Source organism: Mesoplodon mirus (assembly GCF_964341445.2).
Source record: "Mesoplodon mirus genome assembly, chromosome: 7".
Classification (NCBI taxonomy): Eukaryota; Metazoa; Chordata; class Mammalia; order Artiodactyla; family Ziphiidae; genus Mesoplodon; species Mesoplodon mirus.
The window spans coordinates 9,563,185-9,581,400 of record NC_138983.1 but is presented as its reverse complement, the minus strand read 5'-3'; the positions used below and the strand labels follow the sequence as shown (position 1 = coordinate 9,581,400).

The 18,216-nt window shown below is 50.7% G+C and overlaps 1 protein-coding gene across 4 annotated transcripts in view; it reads right to left on the bottom strand.

The window, feature by feature from the left end:
- Positions 1-448: 448 nt before the first annotated feature.
- AHNAK (AHNAK nucleoprotein) overlaps positions 449-18,216 on the bottom strand; it is a 103,874-nt gene continuing 86,106 nt past the window's right edge. For 2 of the 4 annotated variants that reach the window (XM_082629047.1, XM_082629049.1), the window contains one exon: positions 17,043-17,365. In XM_082629047.1, coding sequence (XP_082485173.1) covers positions 17,358-17,365 — 8 coding nt within the window. In that variant the 3' untranslated portion in view covers positions 17,043-17,357. Of the gene's footprint in view, positions 682-12,294; positions 12,360-17,042; positions 17,366-18,216 lie in introns of those variants that run through there. The other 2 variants (XM_082629045.1, XM_082629048.1) reach the window with 2 other exon arrangements.

Sequence of the window (18,216 nt, the reverse complement as noted above, 5' to 3'; positions counted from 1 at the left end):
CCTGATGCTTCCCTCCCCAACCGGTCTTATTCTATCCAACGTCAAGCCTGTCCCTGGGTCTCTCACATCCTCACCCTACTGCCGTCAGCTGGTCCAAACCCACTATCCCTTCTGCTGAGCCGCTCAGTCACTCCCACCCCACCCCATCCTTTCCCCTCAGAGCAGTAGTCAGAGACATCTCATCAAAAGGGAAATCAGACCCCATCACCCCCTATCAACACCTTCCAGACTGTACACCCCTGTTCACAGCAGCATTATTCACGATAGCTAAAATGCAGACACAACCCTAGTGTCTATCGACAGATGAATGGATAAGAAAAATGTGATCTAGACATAAAATGGAATCTTATTCTGCCTCAAAGAGGAAAGAATTCTGCAACATGCTACATGGGTGAACCTTGAGGACATTACGCTGAGTGAAATAAGCCAGTCACAAAAAGACAATTATGGCATGATTCCACTTTTATAAGGTACTTAGACTTGTCAAAATCATGGAGATGGGGCTTCCCTGGTGGCGCAGTGGTTGAGAGTCCGTCTGCCGATGCAGGGGACACGGGTTTGTGCCCCGGTCCGGGAAGATCCCACATGCCGCAGAGCGGCTGGGCCCGTGAGCCATGGCCGCTGAGCCTGCACGTCTGGAGACTGTGCTCCGCAACGGGAGAGGCCACAGCGGTGAGAGGCCTGTGTACCGCAAAAAAAAAAAAAAAAAAATCATGGAGATGGACAGTAGAACAGTGGTTGCCAGGGGCTGAAGGAAGCAGGGTGGGGAGTTGGTGTTTAGCGGGTATAGAGTTCCAGTTTTACAAGATGAAAAGAGTTATGGGGGTGGATGGTGGTGATGGGTGCCCATCAGTGTGAAAGTATTTCATACCACTGAGCAGGACACTTAAGAACGGCTCAGAAAGTAAATTTTATGTTATGTGCATTTTAACACAATTTTTTTTTAAAGCAGTGAACAAGGAAACCCCTTCCAGAGCATAAAGAAGTTAACTGGAGGCCCTTCGGGATCTGGCCCCCACTCCCCACTCCAGGCACAATGCCCCTCAGTGCTCCGGACAAGCCCAGGTCCTTCCCACCTGAGGGCCTCAGTGCTGGGCACCCCCCTCTGCCCAGGCCCCTCCCCTGTAGATCTTGGCACCGAGTCACCTGCTCAGAGAGGACCACCCCATCCCCCCACTAAGTAGTCTCTCTCTCCTTTTCCACCATAGGGTCCCCGCTTCGTTCTCCCCTAGCGCTTAGCACACCTGCGAGTGTTTCATTTGTCTCACCGTCTGCTTGCTGTCTCCCCACCAGAGTGAAGTTCCACGGCAGCAGGGACCTGGGCCCGCCTGGTTCATTCCTGCCTCCCTGTTGTGGGTCGATGCTGCCCTGACAGCAGATGCTGAGTCGGAGTCTGGGGTACAAGATTATTCCTAGGGATCAATAACTGTGAAGAAGGGCTTCCCTGGTGGCGCAGTGGTTGAGAGTCCGCCTGCCAATGCAGAGGACATGGGTTCGTGCCCCGGTCTGGGAGGATCCCACATGCCGCGGAGCGGCTGGGCCCGTGAGCCATGGCCGCTGAGCCTGCGCGTCCGGAGCCTGTGCTCCGCAACGGGGGAGGCCACAACAGTGGGAGGCCTGCGTACCGCAAAAACAAAAAACAAAAAACAAAACACTGTGAAGGGAAATGGGCGGAATCTGGGCTGGGCAGAGGGGAAAACCGGCCTGCAGGCCACGCAGGCCCGACAAAGACTTGGCCAGCCAGGCACAGCGCACTGGAGTAAAAGGACCACCTGCTAGAGCTGCCCCGCACGGCGCAGAAGCACCCTTCTTGCTTGGTCACCAGGTACGAGCGCCCCGGGGAGGGTGTGACCTTGAGCAAGGAGCTCCCTGCAGCTGCGGCAGACCCCCCGGGACTGGGCAGACCCCCAGGACTGGTCACTGGCTGCTCTCTGCTGACCTCACTCCTCGAAGCCCAGCGGCAATTTCATCTTGAAGGGGCTCCAGAGCAGGGCTGCTCCATGTCTAAGCCAACGCCTAACTCCTAGCACAGTGCCTGAAACTCCTAGCAGGTGGTCAGCACTTATTGAATGAATGAATGAATGAATGAATGAACATTTGATTGAATCTTGAAGTACAGATAGGATTTGGAGGAGACAAGGCAGATGTGTGTTCCAGGCACGAGGCACAGCTTGTACAAAGGTAAAAAGGCATGAAGAAAAACGAGGCATTTTCCCAAATCGGCAAATACTAAGATAGGGTTAAATTCCCAAGCAGGGGAGCAGAGGAATAAGGCTCAAGTGGTAGCAAAGGCCAGTGGACAAGGGCCTTGTAATAAATCACACTTGAATTTTATCCCATCCGCCCAAAGAGGCTTTAAAAGGGTTTCAAAAAAGAGGAGGAGGGGCTTCCCTGGTGGCGCAGTGGTTGAGAGTCCGCCTGCCGATGCAGGGGACACAGGTTCGTGCCCCGGTCTGGGAAGATCCCACATGCCGCGGAGCGGCTTGGCCCATGAGCCATGGCCGTTGAGCCTGCGTGTCCGGAGCCTGTGCTCCACAGTGGGAGAGGCCACAACAGTGAGAGGCCCACATACCGCAAAAAAAAAAAAAAAAAAAAAAAGAGGAGGAGGGCTTCCCTGGTGGTGCAGTGGGTGAGAGTCCGCCTGCTGATGCAGGGGACACGGGTTTGAGCCCCAGTCCGGGAAGATCCCACATGCCGTGGAGTGGCTGGGCCCGTGAGCCATGGCCGCTGCGCCTGTGCGTCCGGAGCCTGTGCTCCGCAACGGGAGAGGCCACAGCAGTGAGAGGCCCGTGTACCACAAAAAAAAAAAAAAAAAAAGAAGGAGGAGGATGTGATCAGCAGGCTTTAGAAAGATCATTCTTGTGGCCTTTCCCAGGATGGCCAAGGAGGACGAGCTAGGAGGCAGAGGCCGTTTACGAGGTGACTTTGACCCGGGCAGGCCTGTGTTCTAAGGCACGAATACTGGAGAGAGAAGCAGGCAGCCTCTGACATAGCGTCAGGAGGCCAGAAGGGGCCACGGCCACAGCCTGGAACCACCAGTATGTAAGCTCGGTCAGTGAAGAATCAACGTCTAAAGAACAAGAAGGTCGGTCAGGGAGGAAAACAGGAAAGGACTGAGTCGTGGGAGTGCAGGTAGGAGAACAGTTCAAGAAGGAAACGGGCCAAGGCCATTAAGAGGTCAAGTGCAATAAGGCCCAAAGTGCCCTTAGATTTGCCTTCAGGAGGGCAGGACTCCAGACCCAGCTGGTGCAGTGCGTCCTCCAGCCTGACCTGGGGCTTGGGTTTCAGGGGCCTTCTGGAGAACTCCTTCACCTGTCAACATGCTTCAGTCCAGGTTCCCCCCCAAGTCTGACCATGAGATGCTCTGGACCGTGGGACCCTGGAAGCTTAAGGTCCAGCCATTTCCTTGGAGAGGAGCCCATTGAAGTATCAGGAGTCCCGAGTCCTAGTCCTGTTGCTGCCACTGCTATGGGGCCTTAAGCCTCAGTTTCTCCCAGGGTGATGGGTCCAGGTGGGCTCTACAATTGCTTCTATCTGTCGATCTGGACTGCCTGGTGCTCAGGTTCAAAGAGAGTGGCACAGGCGGCCAGCTCTCCAGACCCTCTGACTTGGGAACCCTTGCTTCCTCCACACTGGACCCTGGCTTCCCCCGTCCCAAGTGTCCTATTGTGTGAGCTCAGTTTCCATGGGGACAGAAACCGGGTTGAGAAAGGAGAATGTTTACTTTTTCCACTGAGCTGATGCCCATGTAAACAGTGTGGTCCCATAAGTGGAGCCCTCGCCCTGCCCTACCCGCTCCAGGAGCATATAAGAAGATACCCGGATGGGCACATCTCCCACAAGACCACCAGATCCAGAGACAGGGACAGAGCCTCCCTCACCAGCCTCCCTCCCACCATGAAGCTCGCCCTTGCCCTCACCCTGGTCTCCCTGACTCTCTTCTGCAGCCCTGGTGAGTGTCCAGAGCCCTCCGCCCCAAGCCGAGCTCAAGAACTCTCCCAGTTCTTCTCGAGAGAGGGGACGGCTGTCCGTGCCCTCTGTTTAGCTGCCGGGAGAGGCTGGGAAAGCTGACTCCCAGCCAGGAAGCTGGGTCTAGCGAGCAAGCTCATCTTGGGAACTTGGGGAGAGCCCCGAGGCTGTGGGGAAACCTGAAAAGGACCCCATCTTCCATATCCAACAACCTCAGAAGTGCAGGGAATGGAACAGACTAGAGGGAGGGATGGAGAATATCCCACCTAGATGCAATGACCAGCGGAATAAGAGTAACAAACAAGCTTCTCAAAGCCCAGGCCTGGACAGACCCTGAGATGCCAAGAGACCTGGATGCTGCCTCCGGATTTGGGGTCAACACACCACTCTGGCAGCCAAAGGGTCTGGAAGGAGCCTCATGGGTTCCAAAGAAACCCAACCCAAGGCAAGGTCTCCCATTCTACACAGAGAGGAATATTCTAGAAAGGGCTCTTCCCTTTGGGAAACTGCCAACTCAGAATGGAGATTTCTAAACATTTTCTGTCCTCTGCAAGAAAAGGGTTAGGAGTCTCTGAAGAGTTGCAGCTGTCACTAAGAGGAAAGGAATGGGGTGGGGGGTGAATCACACCCCCCCCAGAAACCCCCTGGTCTCTTGGGAGCTGGGTTACTGAACTGTTTTTTACTCTGTGTCAGCCTCTTCTACTCCTTCTACAACCAAAAATTTTAAACAAATTCCCGTTAGTTCACTTTCAAAGTTTCCTGACAACCATGGAGGTACGTTTTATGACCTTGGCGAGGCGGGGGAGTTAGTTAGAAAACCAAGACCAAGAGGCAGTGGGAACAACTGTGGTGCAGAGATGTCTATTTTAAAGGGGAAATAACATCATTTGGACTGAAACATATGTTAATTAGAAGATCTCAATGCCAGGTACAGAGCGGGGTGTCTCAGCAAGACAGGACTGAAATATGTTAGGAGGTGGGGCTGGGATGCGTTGGTATGTTCCTGTGTGTGCACATATGATAATACCAATAATAAGGTCTAACATTTATTTAGCGCTTACAATGTGCCCATCACCGTGCTGAACCCCGTTCACCGCAACCCTATGAAGTGTGGACATTATCCCCATTTTACAGATGAGAAAACTGAGCTAAAGAAAGATAAAGTAACTTGGCTGATGGCATAGTAAGTTGCAAAGCAGGGATCTAAGTTCTGGAGAGGGTCTGACTTGGAGTTGCCACTTTGAGTGGGGCCCTGGAGCCCAGGCAGGGGAGTTTGCCACCGGGCAGCAAATTCAAGGACGGGGATTTGAGACTCAGTAGGAAGATGGGCAAGCAGGGAGTAGGGGATGGTGACTCTTCCCACATTCCTGGGGGCAGGGACCTAAAAAGGAGCACAACCGGAGGCGGGGTAGGGAGAACTCTGGTGAAGGGAACATGGCAGGGCCAGGAATAGACGCAGAGGTGTGTCTGTGTGTGGATGAGCCCACAAGGCCTGGAGCCCACAGTGGATTCCTCTTCTGGGCCAGGCTCGGGGGCTCATGCTTGGCTGGTACAAGTGCCTCTTCCTGCCAGAGCCTGACTTTGTCACGTGTGGCTCAGACCATCACTAACCATCGGTAAGAGGCATGTGGGAGCCAAAACCCTCGACGGCCTCTTCCCAGCCCCCGCACGCACACCAAACAAATCAGATCAGCAGCTTCTATGCTCAGTGCCTGCCTAGAACTCTATCAGAAAGAGCGGGTAGCACCTTGCCCACCGCAACCCAGGAAGTACAAGGGAGGCTCAGGCAAGCCAGGAAAAGCTGGCCGCAACCCAGAAGGCATCCACGCGGCGTCAAAGAGCCAACTGCTTGGAGTGCCACCAGGTCTCACATTCAAGGCCGTCGATGAAAGGGCTGCTATTTCTTGCTGACAGGCCCAGCTATGTGCATCTGGGCCAGGCCCAGGCAGGAAGCTGGCCAGTGTAGACAAGGGCCTGGATACACGTGCTCTCTCTTTTCTGTGCTCCAGCATCTACGAGGTCTGCCTGAACTTTCTACATGTCGTTGAAAACCTCTTCATGGGCACGCTTTCCAGCTATGAGGCTGCCCTTGAACCCTTCAGCCCTGAGGAAGCCATGAAAGATGCAGGGGCCCAGTTGAAGATGCTGGTGGACATCTCCCCCAGAAGACCAAAGGACAGCATGATAAAGCTCACGGTACATGGCTCCCTCCTCTCCCACTGCCCAATGGAGGATTTCCCATATCCCTCAGGTGCAGTGTCAACTCCCTTTGGGAACCCTTTTCTAATCCAGAGAGGAGAGTCATAGTGCAAATGTCCCCAGGGAGCAGACACAGCCATCTTACTTTTTTTTTTTTTTTTTTTGCTGTGTTGTGTCTTCGTTTCTGTGCGAGGGCTTTCTCTAGTTGTGGCAAGCGGGGGCCACTCTTCATCGCAGTGCGCGGGCCTCTCACTATCACAGCCTCTCTTGTTGTGGAGCACAGGCTCCAGACGTGCAGGCTCAGTAGTTGCGGCTCACAGGCCTAGTTGCTCTGCGGCATGTGGGATCTTCTCAGACTAGGGCTCGAACCCGTGTCCCCTGCATTAGCAGGCAGATTCTCAACCACTGTGCCACCAGGGAAGCCCCATCTTACCTTTTCTAAAGAAGCTTCTGAGGGACTTCCCTGGCGGCCCAGTGGTTAAGTGGTTAAGTGGTTAAGGCGTTTTCACTGCAGGGGGTGTGGGTTCGCTCCCTGGTCAGGGAATTAAGATCCTGCATGCCGTGCGGCCAAAAAGTTTAAAAAATTAATAAATAAAATAAGAAAATAAAAATAAAGAAGCTTCTGAGAAATAGTCTAAGCTTAGCTCCTCCCAGAAACACCGAACCTCTTAGGTGACATTGAAGTTTCTGGGTCTGACTTTGACGTTCATTCACTATTGTATTGGGTTTTTTGTTTGTTTGCTTTAGGACAAAATAATCAAAAGCCCACAGTGTGCTTAGGATTTAGAAGCTGAAGATCTCCACCTGCCGAGGCCCCTGCCACTCCCCGGATGTTTCCTTCACTCCATCCCCACCAGCGCTGTCTGGCTCCCTGCAATAAAGTACAAGCATCACATCTCTGTGTCCCCATCTCTTTTTTATTCACCTGCTAGAGTGAGAAGGTGTGCTGCTCCTGGGGTACGTTTAGAGCAAAAAAAAAGCAGTGGCCATGGAAACACATCCCCAAGGGGCCCAGGCCCTGTCTCACTTCCGGTCCACAGGTGGCCAGACCAGCTTCTAGCACATACTCCCTTCCATGGGCAGAGAGCTGGCCTGGAATCGTTCCCAGGGCCTTGCTCAAACTTGACCTACGGGGGAAGGCGGGGAGAGGTTAGACAGGGTGGCAGCTGACCTCAGGCTGACCTCTCTAACACCCATTTAATAATGGAAGTAAGTGTTCTGTTTCTTCCAGACCCTTTGGGATCCCACTCTTGGGTGGAAAAAGAAATATTTCAGGTGATTATGCTACCCAGACATGCCTGCAGACAAAGATGGAGCTTTCCAGAGAGTTCTGTCTCCCAAAGATAAATGGTGGGGCTTCCCTGGTGGCGCAGTGGTTGAGAGTCCACCTGCCGATGCAGGGACACGGGTTCGTGCCCCAGTCCGGGAAGATCCCACATGCCGTGGAGCAGTTGGGCCTGTGAGCCATGGCCGCTGAGCCTGCGCGTCCGGAGCCTGTGCTCCACAACGGGAGAGGCCACAACAGTGAGAGGCCTGCATACCTCAGGAAAAAAAAAAAAAAAAAGATAAATGGTGGACTTTTCAAGCATTTTGACAGAGCAGTAGGGTGCTATGAGGGGCTGAGTGGCCCTGTGACAGTCCTGCAAATCACACCCAGCACACGACTGACGCCCTCCACCTACAGAAGGATCAGATTCCTAAGAAACTTAGGAAACAAAGGCTGGAGGGAGGAACAGACTCGATTCCTTGATTAGGAATCCAGTGTCCTTGGGGCTAATTTCAAGGAGCAATAGCCTCTAAGGGGCATCCCCAGAGAAGGCAGGCTGTTTCGCTCACTTCAAATTTGCTACACGAAATTATTTGTCAAACTATTTTTTAAAGCAAAAACCCTCTACTCATGCATTTTCTAGATCCTTTATCAGTCATCATTGTTAGGACATCCTATTTCCAGGCTGAAATTGCAGAGGCCTACGTGTCAAACTGTCCATTCACGTCAGTCTCTGCCCAGAAGAGGAGTCTGGGGGGTGGGTGGGTCGGGACCAGGCTGGTCAGCACCTAATGACTGCCATCCACTGGCGATGGTGCTCTTGTTCGACCCTGAAGCCCCTCTCTGACCTGCCCCCGTCTCCCGCCGTTCCCTGAGTCCCCTCCCAGCCAACTTTCATGCCACCCCCTTTTTGTCTTGTGGCGAAGGAGTCTTCAGGCGTGAAATCAATCCCTGGGTGTTTACCAGCACTTTCCATGTGTTCATAGTGGTGCTGGGCGTTCTGAGGAACCCGGGAGCAGATTTCATAACCCAACAAATATGCATGAAGCCCTTGCTCAGAGCCAGAACCACACTGAGGCCCAAGTAGAGCAGAGTGAAGAAAACAGTGGCCTCTCCTCTCAAGGAGCTGGCAATCTAGCAGGGAAGATGGTCAGCGCCCTGCAAATCAACAAGGAAACAAATAGACAGATAGAGAGAACTCTGATAAAAGCCTAAAAGAAATACAGGGAGTGATGTGACCAAGAGCAGCATGGACAGGCCAGCCCGGGAGTCCCGCTGCTCAGGGTCTGAGCAGGGATGGGCGGAATTCAACGAGGTGGGGGGAGGCGGACAGAGCATTGCAGGCAGAGGGTGAAGCAAGAGGGAAGAGGGGAGGCTGCCTGGGCTTCTTCCTGAGCCCCTGCTCTTCTTTTTTTGTTGTTGTTGTTTTTTTGCGGTACGCGGGCCTCTCACTGTTGCAGCCTCTCCCGTTGCGGAGCACAGGCTCCGGACGCGCAGGCTCAGCGGCCATGGCTCACGGGCCCAGCCGCTCCGCGGCATGTGGGATCCTCCCGGACCGGGGCATGAACCCGTGTCCCCTGCATCGGCAGGCGGACTCTCAACCACTGCACCACCAGGGAAGCCCAACCCCTGCCCTTCTTGAGGCCCCACTGAGCCCTGCCCTTGGGCCCCAGGAGAAAATTCAGAACCTTCTAAAGGGAGTTCCCTTGTGGCCTAGTGGTTAGGATTCTGGGCTTTCACTGACAGGGCCCAGGTTCAACCCCTGTTGGGGAACTGAGATCCTGCAAGCTGTGTGGTGCAGCGAAAATAAAACTAAAAAAGGAAAGAAAGAACTTTACCTCCAGGTTTCTATCACCTGCCACCAAAACAGCCCAGACCTCTTCCCCTTATATCCTACCATCTACCCAACATCTCAAACTCCTCTTGTCCAACAGAAGTCTGATTGCCCCCCACCCCACCCCATCCATCTCTTTCCAATCTCTGTAAATTCTATCCCTAGCCGCCCAGTTGCTCTCGCCTGAAGTCCAAGGGGCATCCCCGGCCCTTCCCTCTCCAGCACTGTCACGTCCAGCCAAGCAGGTTACCTCCAAAGCACCTCTGGGACCTGTCTCCATGTCCACAGAGCCACCCTGGGCCACACTACCCATTCCTCTGCCGCACAACCCGGGGGAGGGAAGCCTCCTAACTGGCTCCCAGCTCACACTCTAGCGCCCCTGCAGTCCACACTCCACACTGAGGCCAAAGTAGTTTTTATCAAATGAAAACCCCCTTCCTGGGCCACTTCCCCCACCCCAACCAAGTAAAGCCCTTCAAAGCTTCCCAGCACTCTTCTCATAACCTCCAAATGCAGAACGGGCTCATCACTGGCTCTCATCTCCCACCCTCCTTCCCACTGCTCACTCCATCTCTGCAGTCCACCCCTCTGGCCTTTAGTTTTTTTAAGAACCAAGCCACCAAGCCCCTTCCTACTTCAGGGAATGGAGAGGGCATAAGCAGAGAGCACGCAAGGAGAGGTCTGAAGAGAGAGAGAAACCTCTTCCGTCCGGATTTTTCCAAGAAGCAACGTGGTCCCACGGGGACGCGCCTCCCCCGCCCTCAGCGGCCGGTGCCGCCGAGACCACTGGGGGGCAGTGTCGACCAAGGTGTCCAGGAGCGGACGCGCTGGTCCGGCCCTGGAGCTTCTGAGCCCTGCGGCTCCACCCAGCCCGGCTCACTCCGCGGGACAGATGATGAAACACAGTTCCTCTCTAGGGATCTTTTATCATCTTTGATTGCTTTAATTTGATTTTTCAGGGGGTTTTTCATCAGAATTCTGAGGAAGAGCAAGGGCAGTCACACAAAGTTGCTGCCCGCTGAACCCTGCCAGTGGTGTGTCAGCACTTTTGGAATTAGTAATAATTCCATTCCCAAACAATTCCAAGGGCGAGTCCAACGGAATCTACAGCGATGGCCCCAGAGGTACAGAGGACCACGGGGCGCTGGTGGAGCTGACCTTTGACCTCCATCCACCCCATTTTAAAAGTCTCAAGTAACCTAACAATTTCTTTTATTGATCGCTTACTCGCTGGCAGGCATTTTTTGCAATTTCTTATTTATTCCTCACACAACCCGGATTCCAGAGCCCAGGCCCCAACCCCTGCCCTACAGAGAGTAGGATCCCAGACGCAGGAATTTCCTGAGCTAATAACTGAAGGGATACCGATGAGAAATGTCCACCCACCCTGCCCCAAACACACACGTGTGTGCATGCTTGTGCAGACACACACACACAAACCGTTTGTAAAGCCATTGCACCCCTCCCTCATTGTGTGCCACAAAAGAGGGCCTGTGACTGTAAAAATTCCAGAGCAGGTCAGGGGGATTGGCAATTCCCGAAGATTCTTGGTAGAGGGTGGGGCACCTCCTGCCTCCCCCTCCTCCCCCACTTCCTCACTGCGGAATCCCCGGGGCTCCTCTGAGCCATCCACCTAGATGAGTGTTGTTCAAACAGATAAAGATCCAGGGTCATAAAAGGTTGAGAATTTTAATTACCTAGTCACAACTGGGGAAATATTTACCTAGGGCAAATACAACAGGTATCTGCGGATAAAAGGGAGTCTCCACCTCAAGGGAGCTGCAGAGGTAGGAGATCCAAAGAATGTGAGCTGTCAACACACAGAAATGTACATGTAGTTTGAAAAGAGCAGGAGGCAAGATGAACTGATCACAGCCACGGAAAGAGCACGTATCTGTGTGACGCATGTTGCCAGAAAGCAAAAGGAGATGAGAGAAATGAAGGTATGTCACTGGGTTCTTTTTTGTCTTTTTTTTTTTTTTTCCTGGACTACGTTATATAGCGCGAGTCTGCAAACTACGCCTGGCAGGCCACACTAAAGCCATGGCTTATTTTTGAACAGACCTCAAGCTAAGAATGATTTGTACATTTGAAGAAGGAGGAGGAGGAGAAAAAGCGTGTCCAGCCCTGGATCATATAAATATATAATTATATAATCAGCCTTTTTCACTGTGAATCTGCCAAACTCTAAAACACAAGGAAGCCAATGTATGAATATAAGCTTCCTGCATTTGAGAAGTATTATGCACAAAGTGTGTAAAGAAAAAAATGTAAAATGCATCTCAATAAAGCCAAAAAAAAAGATTAAAAACAAGAAATGTATTTTTAGCACTATATTACTTTTAGCATTTTTTAGCATTCATACCTCTGAGGAGCCCAGGGGAAAGATCACATTTTTTCTTTTTTTTTTTTGTGGTACGCGGGCCTCTCACTGTCGTGGCCTCTCCCGTTGCGGAGCACAGGCTCTGGACGCGCAGGCTCAGCGGCCATGGCTCATAGGCCCAGCCGCTCCGCGGCACGTGGGATCTTCCCGGACCGGGGCACGAACCTGTGTCCCCTGCATCGGCAGGCGAACTCTCAACCACTGCGCCACCAGGGAAGCCCCACATTTTTTCTTGATCACGTTGTCAATGAAACCGTGAATCTGGGTGAAATTGATCTTTGAAAAGTATATTACTTTGCCACCAAAGGGACATTTACTCTTTTTTAAAAAAATAAATGTATTTATTTTTCTTTGTTTATTTTTGGCTGCACTGGGTCTCCGTTGCTGTACGTAGGCTTTCTCTAGTTGCGGCGAGCAGGGGCTACTCTTCGTTGCGGTGCACGGGCTTCTCATTGAAGTGGCCTCTCTTGTTGCAGAGCACGGGCTCTAGGCACGCGGGCTTCAGTAGTTGGGGAACGCAGGCTCAGTAGTTGTGGCTCGAGGGCTGTAGAGTGCAGGCTCAGTAGTTGTGGCACACGGGCTTAGTTGCTCCGTGGCATGTGGGATCTTCCGGGACCAGGGCTCGAACCCGTGTCCCCTGCATTGGCAGGCAGATTCTTAACCACTGTGCCACCAGGGAAGCCCGGAACGTTTACTCTTGAAGAAAGCTAAAGATATATGTATGCATATAGCTGATTCACTTTGTTATACAGCAGAAACTAACACAACATTGTAAAGCAATTATACTCCAATAAAGATGTTAAAAAAAAAAAAAAGCTAAAGAGGAGTGGTCATTACCAAACATTGCCACCACATTGCAAAATCCAAAGACTTGCCCTTGCTATGTCAATGCCTAAATTGATGGATCAGTAGGAAAGCTGCAGTTTTACACCCTCAACATGTGAGAGGATTAATGTTAGCCAGGCAGAAAAATCTATAAATGATTCACAAGGCAGGAAGAGGAAGTGAAACCAGCCCTTACCAACTTTATGAAGATGATATGGATAAAATGATGTCTAGTTTATGGCTAATGCCAGCGTGCTGTTTGCGAATGCCAGGGGATTTGTGGGTAGTAATTCACCGTAGGGTGATTGCTGTTCAGAATGGCTTCAGACAAATGATAAAAAAAACCTTGATTGATGAGGAAGGGGCCACATAAACAATGCCTTCTGCAACGTGTAATTAGGGAACGTTCCTCCCAGGCACTTATGGAACACACCAGCGGGCACGTGGAAACCATGTGAGCATGAATCATTAGGAGTTAGCCACCCAACGGATTTCTGTGAGCAAACTAAAATTATAACGCTATAATACATGCAAATATAAATAAATCTGAAAATAGATTCAGCTTAGCATGCACGGTCGCATCAGAATGGATAAACCAGGCGTTTGGAACTCAGATTTGTCCCCCATCAAGTGAATGGATTCCTAGCCTATGACAGTAGCCTAGATAACTCCTAAAATATCTAAAGTTATGTGCCTGCAGCACCCAAGCATCCTGTGTGACTGCAAGACATGTAGCTACAGAGAGTCCTTTAAAATTCCCTCTTATGGCCCTGGTGACACATGTAGATAGTCCTTCAGCTCTGGGACAGGATGGAGATGCTGGTCAGGGACTCCTTGGGAGAGATAAGATGAGGGCCAGGCCTCAGGGCACTGGGGCCAGAGGAAGGATCTCTTGACCTCTGACCCTATGCGTCCATTGGTCTCTGAGTCCGTCTCTTCTCAATTTACCTTGAATGTGTCCCCTTCTCCTTACTCTGATTCCAGTAGCAGGTCTTTACCATCTGTGGCCTGGAGTATTGCAAATAGTTCTCTAACCTAGTTTCCTATGTCTCCTATAACAAATCACCACAAACTTAATGGCTTTTTAAAAAAATTCACATTTATTATCTTACAGATCTGGAGCTCAGAAATTCAAAATGATTTCACTGAACTAAAAATCAAAGTGTTGGCAGCCTGTGTTCCTTCTGGAGGTTCTAAGGGAGAGTCTGTTTTCTTGTTTTTTCAGTTTCTAGAGGCAACCTTCATTCATTGGCTCGTGGCCCCTTCTCTCACCTTCAAAGTCAGCAGTGCAGCCTCCTCTTCTGCCTCCTTCTCCCATGCGGAAGGACACTTGTGACTGCACTGGGCCCACTCCAGTAATCCAAGATGATCTCTTCATCTCAGCATCAGCTGATTAGCAACCTTAATTCCATCTGCAACCTTCATTTCCCTTTGCTAACAGGCTCCTACAGGATAAATTCCAGATTCTTCGCCTGGTCCAGGAGGCCCTCCTGAGAGCCTGGTCCTCCCCGGTGCTCTGGACTCAAATCCTGCTGCTTCCCCCACCTACGCTGGGGGTACAGCAGTGGACAAGGTTTGGAAATAAGATTGCCCTCCAGGAAATGCAAATCAAAACTACAATGAGGTATCATCTCACACCAGTCAGAATGGCCATTATAAAAAAATCTACAAACAATAAGTGCTGGAGAGGGTGTGGAGAAAAGGGAACACTCTTGCACTGTTGGTGGGAATGTAAATTGATACAGCCACTATGGAGAACAGTATGGTGGTTCCTTAAAAAACTAATAATAGAACTACCATACAATCCAGCAATCCCACTACTGGGCATATACCCTGAGAAAACCATAATTCAAAAAGAGTCATGTACCACAGTGTTCATTGCAGCTCTACTTACAATAGCCAGGACATGGAAGTAACCTAAGTGACCATCGACAGATGAATGGATAAAGAAGATATGGCACGTATATACAATGGAATATTACTCGGCCATAAAAAGAAACAAAATTGAGTTATTTGTAATGAGGTGGATGGACCTAGAGACTGTCATACAGAGTGAAGTAAGTCAGAAAGAGAAAAACCAATACCATATGCTAACACATATATATGGAATATATTAAAAAAAAAGGTCTGAAGAACCTAGAAGCAGGACAGGAATAAAGACGCAGACATCAAGAATGGACTTGAGGACACAGGGAGGGTGAAGGGTAAGCTGGGATGAAGTGAGAGAGTGGCATGGACATACATACCCTACCAAATGTAAAATAGACAGCTAGTGGGAAGCAGCCACATAGCACAGGGAGATCAGCTCGGTGCTTTGTGACCACTTAGAGAGGTGGAATGGGGAGAGTGGGAGGGAGACGTAAGAGAGAGGGGATATGGGGATATATGTATATGTATAACTGATTCACTTTGTTATAAAGCAGAAACTAACACACCATTGTAAAGCAATTATACTCCAACAAAGATGTTAAAAAAAAAAAAAGATTGCCCTCCAGGTTAGGCTGGTAAATTCACAGATGGTATATGGGGTGAGCTATCTATGGGGATGAACCAAGAGATTGTCCCTAACTAGGAGAAAAGAATGCAGCCACACCCTACACTCCAGCAAGGTGATGAGGGAGTCATCTGGGGGGCAGGACCAGAATCTGGGTGTCGTGTAGGACATGGAAATCTAACCTGATAACCTGTGCCAAACAGGAGGGGATGGACAGCAGTGCGAGGGAGGCACAGAGGTCCTGAGCAGGGAGAAAAAGCAATGGAAGAACGCTTACTGGTTCTAAGTCTGTGCTCACTTCCTGACCTTCCTGACGCTCGTCCACAGGGGAGGATACGCCAGCTGGTCCACTAGCCTCTGATTGATTAATCCACCAACGTGCTTCTCACTGAAGCTCTCGGTGTGGATGCTCAGTTAGTGTGCAGCTGCCTTAGGGACATGGAGCCCTTCTCATTGTGTCCCTCAGGCAGGTCCTGATGCCACAGAACCACAAGGCAGACCCGGGCAGTGCTATCTAGGGACAACCAGGACCCACTTCTCATCTGTCTCCTGCCAGCCCAGAGAAGGGAGAGCAAAGGGTCAATCTCCTGATGCCACCAGCCCAGAACAGACCATCTTCCTGGCGGGCAGACCTCCTTCCTTGGGTGACACTTCCCTGCATTACCATGAGGCACACACATTAATATTTAAACAGGCAACAAACCCATGCTGTTCCCACCTCCACAGACTATAATGTCTCCCCTTCCCAAAGTCACTTGAAGACCCAAGCTCCATCCTCCGTGCCCTATGCAATGTTTGGGACATGGCTATACTAAAAAAAAAAAAAAAAAAAAAAAAAAAAAATTCATTATTTATCTAAAATTCAAATTTAGGGACTTCCCTGTGGTCCAACAGTTAAAACTCTGATCTCCCAAGCAGGGGTCCTGGGTTCGATCCCTGGTCAGGGAACTAGATTCCACATCCCACAACTAAAGATCCCTCATGCCACAACTAAGACCCAGTGCAGTCAAATAAATATATATTTTTTCAAAAACCTAAAAAAAAATTCAAATTTAACCTGACATCTTGTATTATCATCTGCTAAATCTGGCAACCTTAAGATTCCTTCAAGACTCAGCTCCTAGGCTCTTCCTCTAGTGGCTAAGTTAAGACCTATCTGGAAACTAAGACAGTAGATTAAGTACATTACGGGACTGGAGAGCCTTTTTATTCCATCTACTTCCCGGTGGGACCACGTCAATAACCAAGTGGTCCCAGGGAGATACCCCTGACTCCCAAAGATCTTCCGTCACTCTCTGGCCAACCCATTGGAGGAAGGCAAGCACTTCATGGGCAGGAAGTTCTAACCAAAGTCAATGCAGTCCCCAAAGTTAGAAGCTCATTGTTTCCCATTGCTCCCTTCTTCATTCTTGTTTCTCATAAAGGTGAGATCAGCTTATGAAACTGGATTCTTTGAAACCACAAATCCATCTGAAATGTATTCATTTCACGATCAATAAATTTCAAGACCTGATTATGTTGCAATTATATTGATGCTGAAAATGTTAAATATTAACCAGATAACCAAAAATTTATCTTTCGATATCTTACACCATAGGCAAGAATTTCAGACTGTACCCCAGTGACCGGAAACTTTGAAAAATGCTTTGCCTGGGAATTCCCTCACTGTCCAGTGGTTAGACTGCAGGGGGTACGGGTTCCATCCCTGGTGGGGAAACTTAAGATCCTGCCTGCTGCGCGGCATGGCCAAAAAAAGAAAAAAAAGAAGAAGAAGAAAAGAAAAGAAAAATCCTTTGCCTAAAGAAGTGTATTGACTGACATGTTGAAAATAGCGGGTTTACTTCTGTAGACTAAGGAAGAGGAAGGAGGGAGAGAGGGAGGGAAGAAAGAAAGGAGAGGAAGGAGAGAAGAAGTTGATGTTCTCTCTGGCTCCTCATCATCGGGGGGCAGAAGTCAAATACTGACTCTGAAAAATAGTGTCAGAAAGTCGCTGCCTGTAGCCAACGCTCCCAGTAATTTTAACAATGCCAGGGAAGGAAGTAGTAAAAACCACCAAGACTGACCCAGCACAGATGCTTGATAGATGTTTACTGAGTGAATAAGCGAAGGACCATCACCCGAGCGCCATCGTTGCCAAAGCCCACTCTGGTTACAAACCCGATTCCCTTAGAAGTGAAGAAACGCACCCAAAAGAACTGGTGCAGCAGCCCTTCAGGTCCAGAGCTGGCTGGGACTCTAAAAGCCACCTCGTGGAAGGTATTCCTTTAACTGCAGGTGTTTGTTTCCTTTGGCACAGTGATATGTAATTTCCCATTTTTAGAACAATGCTCCCAAGAACAGTCACAAAAACAACCCTCAGAGGGGGCGGATTTCTTCCTGGCCACGGCTACAGCTCTGTAAAACAACAATAACAAAGGGATTTTTATTCAAAACACTGTTTGCGTCTCTCCATAAAATCGGGAGGCCTTTCGTTAACTTTTCACAGGCTGAATAAAAAAGGTCCCCCCACCCCTTGGAAGAGCACCTCAACAAACTCTTACTTTGGGGAGGGGTCTATTTGGAAACGATTCCGCTGTGGGATCTGTTTGGGTCTTGACACGCCTCCCTCTGTGGGTTCCCGTGTGGCAAGGGTGGAAAGGAAGCTTGTAGAAAGCCAGTGTCTGTCCTTCGGGTGTCCTGTGCAAGTCTGAGGCCAGGAGAGGACAGTGTGTTCTTGAGAATGTGCCAATAGCAGGCCGAGGGAGGTGAGGAACCGGGGCGGGGTGAGATGCACGCCCTCTGGTCTTAGCCACCAAGGAATCCCTTTCATCATCAGCTCCAAACTGACTTTCTCCCTGCTTCATGAACTCAGAAGAGTGGCTCCCAGATTTGAGGAGTCCTTCACCCGCTTCCCCATCTACCTGCACCTTCCTTCCATCCCACCACCACCACCCTGAGGTGCACCCAACTCATCTCCACCTGGACCCTCACGTTTCTCTCCTCACTGGCCTCCTGACCGAGTCGATTTCACCTCCCATGTGGGTGTGCACGTCCGGGCTTCCTCATACACCTCCCTACTCAAAAATGTTCCACGAGGGCTTCCCTGGTGGCGCAGTGGTTGAGAGTCCGCCTGCCGATGCAGGGGACACGGGTTCGTGCCCCGGTCCGGGAGGATCCCACATGCCGCGGAGCGGCTGGGCCCGTGAGCCATGGCCGCTGAGCCTGCGCGTCCGGAGCCTGTGCTCCGCAACGGGAGAGGCCACAGC